An 8,289-nucleotide genomic window follows, 5' to 3' on the forward strand; every position below is an offset into this window, starting at 1 on the left:
ATAAGGCATTCGCAAACGTCATCGAAAGCGTTGCCATTCGGTTCCAATCGACTTTGTCAACAGCGACAGCTGCGCATCTGGGCAATATCCTCGAAAGACCCATGGTAAGTTCATTTTTGCTAACGGGCTGCAACCATCTTCTGGCCCTTTCAGGCCATCTAGTCATTTTAGTGAACAGGAAAGGTCGGGCCTCAATCCACCTAGGCATTTTGTTCCACCTGGTCATGGAGCTCCTGATCAATCTCAGTCTTGTCCATCTCATTCACGTACGCATGGCGCGGATTATAGTCGATATCCAAAAGGGATTCATTTCAACGAGCACATTTTCGCAACGCCTCTGTTTTTTCAATGCAGCAGCAAATTCTGATCCTTCCTACCCCCTCCCTCGGGGGTGGGGTGGGGTCGTCAGGAAGGATCATAATGTACTGCTCCCCCACCCCAATTACCGCTCCAGTGTCATAAATGGTTATATCATCCTCGGATGCGGGAGGTCACGGGTTCGAACCCCGGCCAAGTCATACCAAAGACATAAATATAGTACAAGCAGCTGCCTCACTTGGTGCTCAGCATTAAGGGCTTAGTATTATGACTGATCGTCCTGGTGTTAGGGTAATGTGACTGAGTGGAACATGAAGCTATGTCTGCAGCATGATTCCCCAGTGCTATACACATCATTATCAACTGCCACATTGCAGACATCGTAGAGATGTGACTGAATCTTTTTTAAAGCTAAGTTAAAAATCAAAATCACACGCGCGCCCGCGCGATCCAGAGCATACTAGATCTTGTAAGACATACATTCAACCTTAACGAGTTTCTTTCTCCGTGATGTAGCTTCACAGCAGAGACAAGAATTGAATATAGTGGTTCCAGTGGTTCATCCCAGATAACCACCAGACCTAATCTCCTGGCGTGCGTGGGTTTAGTGCTTTCGTTAGATTTTCTGGATTTTTTTTTTATTAGTGAGAAGAAATCTTTGTTTTCTTCGTATCAAGCTATGGTCGTCATCGTCAAGGGTTACTTAGCTGTCGGTTGTGCTGCTCTCATGTTAGGAGAGTGGTTAATCCTTTATATATGAAATGTAATCATTCTTTTCCCGAATGGTGCCCGGTGTAGAGGTGTGAAGCTCGGCATTTTCTACTCCTATTACCTATTTCTTCTATCGTTTGTGTGATTGGGACACGTTTCCAAAGGTGAAAGCAAACTTTGGTTTTAGTGAATTAAGTTTCTTCGAGAATACTTACCCGGTCGCATTAATATTAAAACCTTCCAACACCTCCCCGCACATACGAACATCCTAGTTGATGCGTCACTCAGGGTAAAACTGGTATACACCCGATTGAAGGAAAGGCATCCAGCGGTGGTAAGGGGAGGTAATGTTAAGCATTTCTTCCCATTGTTTATACTGCTCATGAACGGAAATGACGAATTTTTTTTCGTCTTTTCGGGAGAGATGGATTCAGGAGGTAGCATAGTTTATTTTATTAACGTTGAAGTGATCAGGTATACATTCTTAGAAAAATAAACTTGCTCTTTATATGACAGGGATCTTCAGAATAAAAGAAATGGTACAAGCTCCCTCTTGAGCCTTGGTCTTGAAGTGACGTCACAACACATATTGATTGGCCTCATATGACCAGATTTCGTCACTGAGAAACACCATGAGCGCACGATGTTAACTGAACTCTAAAACTAAAAAACATGATTTCAATAACTTGATCTAGAATAAAGGTTTGCTTTTTTAAATGCAGAAAGAAAGTAGTTTGCAACATATTTTTGTATTAATTTCCTAATGCCTAACTACCGTGATCATTTTGTTTCCAAATGTGTTGTCTTGATTAAATTCTGTATTCTGTTTTTGTGTGCAAAAACTTTTGTCAGTACGGCGGAATGCATTGTAAGTTAATACACAAAAAATGAGAATAAAAATGTATTTTCATATTATCTAAGATGGGATCGTGATAAGTTATATTTCTAATGCGCGGCGCTTGACCTATAGTTAATATACAAATGAGAAGACAGTAACTTGTAAAGTTTTAGTTTTTCGTATGCATTATTAAGCGCAACATATTTTACACTGTTCACAGACAATAAATTTAAAAGAGTTTGAAAATATGTGATTGTGGTATCAATGAGTGGAAGATCTGCCTTTATATCAGTTTTTAGATTAACATTCATTTTATACATATTTACATACGCAAGTGCCATTCGGACCACTTCGGCTGTTTATCAGCGGCGAAATATGTCTCTGATACATGTTGGCAAAGTAATTTACAGAAAAGTCATACATTTTCTTAACCGCGATTTTTTTTTTCGCAGAAAGGAAAGCGTAATCTATTCGTACCACCTCATCTATTTCTACGACTGAATTGACCTTAGGATTAACAGAGAAGTTACGAAAGACAAATCTGGTCAGTTATTGTTTCGTAAATAACTGAGGTTACCCGAACGGCAGCTATCAACATACACTCGAGTGATGATCCGTACGATTCGAAGCTACAAATAACCGAGGTGCTAGCAACGTGGAAACATATGCACTTGTAGTTTCCATTGTGATTCCAGGACGACTGCGAACGAAAAGCTATTCATACTGGCACAAAAATGTCCTAGCTGAAAGAGTCAGCTTATACTTAAGATTTCAGTTTAAAATAGTTGAGCAAACAGTTAAAAATGTTATTGAAATTTGGTATTTATATTTGTACTGCTTATAAGAACATCTGTTTCTCGGATGATTGTAATTTTACTGAAAGCGGGGATATTTAACAATTAAATTCCTATAGTTGAAAGCCAGAGTTCAGTTTTTATCCTCAAGACGTTCTTGAGTAATATAATAGATGGATCTACTTATCTTTTAATATTTTATTAAATTTGTTTGGTCGATGCAATACTCTAGCAAACTGGAAAAACCATACAGAATAAAACCCACTGAAAAGTAGAAATAAAATGGTGCCTTTTTCAGACTGACAGCACTGTAAGAGATCTTAAATTGTAAAGAGAAAATGGTTCTTTAGATAACTTACGAAAGGTCATATGTATCAGTCCCAAAATGATATTTCTTATTTATCCAGCTCTCGAATTACTAGCTGCACTAAATCTTACATAGTGTGCACTCCATTACACCCATAAATGTAACTTAAAGATAATGTACTGGGATAGGGAAAACCTCTACAAGGCTAATGGATCGAAAGTATGTTTTCCAACTTGCTGGTTCCTCTCCATTCTAAAGGTATCAGCATGTAGACTAGAGGTATACACAATCAATATTTTCAATTTAAAATATATATATATATATATATATATATATATATATATATATATATATATATATATATATATATATATATATATATATATATATATATATATATATATATATAATAATAATAATAATAATAATAATAATAATAATAATAATAATAATTTTTAGAAAAAGAAACTTCATTTGGTAATCAGTATGGGGCCTATCTGTTAATTTATTTTGTGAATGATATGACTATAAAACAGTACTATAACTAAAACTCATATAGGTATTGGTAAATCCCCTTGATTTGAAAAATCAATTGTGCGTTTCAATTTAAATGCAGCTGTCCCGTTCAATGGTACATGAGTCACTTTCAAACATAGAGTAATAACATCTGTATCATAATCTAGAATGCTCAGTTATTGAAATATTATTTTTGATTATAATTTAGTTACACGGAGAAGTTAATCATTCTCTGTAGGATCAGGAGGAATCAGATCTCCCCGAAATAGATCATATTTACAGTATAGTACAATTAATACAGATCATGTATGCGCTCGTACCTACTATTTCAGTAATCAGTGTCTATTGTTAGGATTTGATTACACATACCATTAAATGGTGAGTATTCATCAGCTACATCCATATTGCTCGGAAGATCATTGTACTCACGCCCAAAGAAATACATAAGGCAAAATCAATTTTAAAGTACGTGGACCTTTTGGGATTAAGTCAATCTGGAGGTGTGATAAAGACTAACTGAACTGAATGTCGCGCGCTATCGCAATGAAAGCTGCGTACATTTAAAAGAATTCGTTCTGCGTTGTTATTTGTTATGATTAGACTCAACGTCTATTTTTTTTAAAATCCCTTTTAGTTCCTGGAAAACATAATAATAGTCTTTAGCGATCAATAATTTTTGTGCAGAGCATTCCAATAATCAGGACTAAATAGACTTTAATTAAACTATATTAGTATTAAATTATAGAACAACAATTAATATTTAATTTCAGATTAGTAAATGTGCTTACATGACCACATTGACACACACTTTAAGATTATTGGTAATTCAGTTAAGTTCCGCGATCAACGCAGGCAGGGTAGGAGAGTGTCGAAACCGTACATTTTGTTATACTATTTTGAATGAGATAAAAGCATTCTTTCGAACACCTTACCGACGTTCTTGAGGAGTTACGTGAATCTTTAGTAGAAAGTAATATATTTGTCCCCTTTTCTAAACAGCGATAATACATCTGCTAACCTCCAGTGTTTCTTGCATTGCTAAGAATGTAGTGACGCATTAGGTAGAAGTGCCTGGTGTGTGCTTCCTCTGTGAACGACTGGTGTAGAGCAAGTTCACATCAAGTGCACAAATAGTGTAAGCTTTAGCTTGAGTATCCGTGGTTTCTTGTCATCGTTCTCATGCTGATTTTAACAGCGATGTTTTCTAATACCTACTAAACAGTACTTTAGGAAAAGAGGTATTTTTATATACACCAACATTCTCTATACATAATTCAGATTATAATTAAACTCAGTCAAAAATATGTGCAAAAACAACGATACATATCTTTATTACTACTTTTGAAGAATGAAGATCATAATGATGTCGTTTCAGCAGGTTTTGAAAACGTTCGTTATTTTGTACATTTGCAATCCATAGATGAGTGATTGTGGTAGTTTATTTATTTGTTTATATCTTTGTTTTGCCAATCACCTACTCTGCGTATAAATGAACATCCGTATATCAGAATTAAAAAAGTACACTTCGAAGTAAGGGTTAGTCTTCGACAAATAAGAATTTGACGGAAGCAGGACATCTGCCATAAAATGCGAATGCCATTGAATACAAACATGTGTACACCCTTGCTAATCACTATTGGTCTGGATTTAAAACCATCCATGCCATGACCGCAAATCCTGATGTATGCTCAAAACAAAATAATGGGGAGAGGGTATGTACAATCACTTACAAAGCAGCTTTCGCACAAGCCTCAGCTGATCAAATGAAGACATAGGCTGAAATCATGACGTCTAAGCTTTGCAATTTCGCCATATCGAAACAAGTTTAAGGGTAAGCATATTCCACTTTTAAACAACGTGGCATTTTAAATAAAACAGCTCAGGAAATCACAGAACTTTCAAAACTGTATACGACACTCTATTATATGTATTAGATTCGTTTGGTACCCTAGCTCAATACACTAGTAGCATAATTACGACAGGATAGGAATCAGGGTACCAGGCAATTTGTAAATGCAATTGTTATACGAATTATGTTGCCCACCTGTTTTGATGTTGAATACTTCCAAAAATTGTTGATGGGTGCTTCACTCAGAGAAATATCAAAACAAGGCTTGCCACGTGTATTTAGCACAAGATCTCTTCCTAAAATCGACACTTTTAGTACAGTCTTGAAATCCATCCATAACATGAATTAATGAATGCATCTTCCAAGATGGGAATTCACAAGAAGTTTCAAAATCAAGCATGTATAATCACTGAATTTTCTGTCCTAATGCAGGCTGGGCTCCTTAAATATACTTCCTGAAAACAGCGTTGTTTTTTTTTTTTGTCAGGAAACGAGCAAGGCACGTCTGCTTCATCACATGTGATATATTTTCTGTAAATGTGTCGTGGGTAAATTCACAACGCACATTCTTCTATCGATGTGATTCATCTTCCTATAGAATCACACACATCAAAATGTTAAAAAATCAGTCTTGTAATTTTGTACCTTGAAAGTTGCACTTCGGTTCCATATTGTTCTTCCTGGCAAAGGGGAGGGGGGTTGGGTTCGATCGTTTACTAGTACAAGAGACAGTATCACTACAAGAAATCCAGCTACTAACTCTCTTGAAGAAACTGGTCAAATGGATTCCTCCCCTTCCTTTTCGGATTTGAAGGTAGACTCGATGATAATTTTTCTATCAAAATGGAACAGAAAAATTATTAAAATTCATACAGTAGAGCTCCATTCATCTAAACTCTTCTAGGAACTAGATCGAGTTTCCTTTGTCTTGAAAACATATTTGCTTGTGTGTGTTTTGTGTGTCTTAATTCGTAATTTGCGAAAATCCTTGACAGAGAATGTCATGTGAAAATCCACTACCGTCTTTGTACGCTAATAATAGCAGTATTAATAGCAGATTTTTTTTCTACATTCATTGAATGTAAGCCTTTCTTAGACTAAAATGAATTTACACCACAAATAGTGATATTGTGCTTTGGTCTTTAATCAGGTGAACTTAGAAAATACCTGCCATCAAAACTGCTGTAAATTACTGAGATCGCACATAATTAATGCTTAACATATTTTGTCTTTAAATTTCGATATCGAAGAGAGAAGGAAAAACAAAGACAAATTTTAGAAGGGAGAAAATCTGGTTTACTCAGAACACACACACACACACACACACACTCACACACACACACACTTTTTGACAGAGTTCGAGTCACAAATCTTTAAGTTCGAGAACTCCGGTGGCCTAGTGGTAAGAGCGTCCGCCTCAAGGATACGGGAGGTCGTGGGTTCGATCCCGGCCGAGTCATACCAAAGACTTACAAAGATGGTACTAACAGCTGCTTCGCTTGTCGCTCAGCATTAAGAGCTTAGTGTTAGGACTGGTCAGCCTGGTGTCAGGATAATGTGACTGGGTGGGACATCCTGCTACATGTCTGCGGCATGATGCTCCAGTGCTAGACATCACTATAAACTGCCACACTGCAGACATCGTAGCGATATGACTGAACAATTGTTAAATCTACGTTAAAAATCCAAATCGCACACACACACACACACACATACACACACACACACACACACAAGTTCGGGAAACATACAGTAAATTGTCGTTTATCTGACAAAGTCCGTTGCATCCAATTTTTATTGGGATTAATTCGAGCTTCAGATAAATCATACCATCATGCAAGCATTTTACTAATTGGGCCATATTAACATCTCGATGTTTATCAGCATTATCACAATGCAGGAAATTATAACTCATCTGGAGTTTCATCACTTTTGACAATTAGGCAGCAGAAAATAGCGTTGGATTGACCCAAAGATGACATGAATAAATATTTTGTATCGAAATTAAGCTTTCAGAGTCAAACATGAGACTGTCAGTTAAGTCTGTAGTTTAAGTAAAAGAAGAATCGTTCCATTGTAATTCATCGTATAAAGCAGAGCGGTCCAACTACAGGCCCATTAGACAACTGTGGCCCGCGCTCATACTATAATTAAAGTATATTTACTCTGTGTGTGTGTGTGTGTGTGTGTGTGAGAGAGAGAGAGAGAGAGAGAGAGAGAGAGAGAGAGAGAGAGAAGGGGGGGGGGGACTTAGCATTTTTTTAACTATGTGGTCCACATTGTTGAAGATGTTGGACCACCTGATATATGGTATCACTACACTAACTGAGCCAATGAGTTGTAATTGCATCCTATATTAGAGTCTCTAAATAAGTCGTTTATGTTTTCTCTGATTTATATGGAGATTTGCTAACCATTCAGCTGAAAATAGCATAAAAGTCTAAAGAGAAAACAAAATATATATATTGAGTTCTGCTTGTTGGCTTTTACGAACGATGACAATTTAAGAAGTCTGATTCGACTGATTCCGAAAAGGACATATATACTAACGATCCAGTTATTTCTTTTAATTGATTGCAACTATTTCTAAATAATGCAAAATGACCCATGCTGATTTTTTTAACGTTGTTTCATAAACAGGTCAATCTTGTTACACCTGAACTTATAACTAATGCACTGAATTTCATTTTGAAAAAAATATGAAAAAGTGAAGGAAATAGGTAAGGAACAATAAAGTTATACCTATAAATGTTTGTTGTTTGTTTAATGTTTTGGGTTTAAAGCCATTTTTCAGCACACAATAGGCTATACATGGCGTCCAGTATAGCTGGTGGAGGAAGAACACGGGAAAACCCCGGCAAGGTCCACTGACGCAAGGATAGCTACTGGCAAGATTTCTCACATACCCACATTGGCCGAGCCCGATACTAGAGCCCACGCGATCAGAAGTGAGATG

At 36.6% G+C, this 8,289-nt stretch overlaps 1 protein-coding gene across 10 annotated transcripts in view; it reads right to left on the minus strand.

Annotated features, from left to right (window-relative positions):
• Positions 1 to 4,790: 4,790 nt before the first annotated feature.
• LOC149804603 (SPARC-related modular calcium-binding protein 1-like) overlaps positions 4,791 to 8,289 on the minus strand; it is a 144,316-nt gene continuing 140,817 nt past the window's right edge. For all 10 annotated transcript variants that reach the window (XM_089942303.1, XM_089942319.1, XM_089942325.1 and 7 more), the window contains one exon: positions 4,791 to 6,168. In XM_089942303.1, the coding sequence (XP_089798429.1) occupies positions 6,089 to 6,168 (80 nt within the window). In that variant the 3' untranslated portion in view covers positions 4,791 to 6,088. The remainder of the gene's footprint in view (positions 6,169 to 8,289) is intronic.

This window comes from Sinohyriopsis cumingii, chromosome 2 (assembly GCF_028554795.1).
Source record: "Sinohyriopsis cumingii isolate HCF-2022 chromosome 2, ASM2855479v2, whole genome shotgun sequence".
Lineage (NCBI taxonomy): Eukaryota > Metazoa > Mollusca > Bivalvia > Unionida > Unionidae > Sinohyriopsis > Sinohyriopsis cumingii.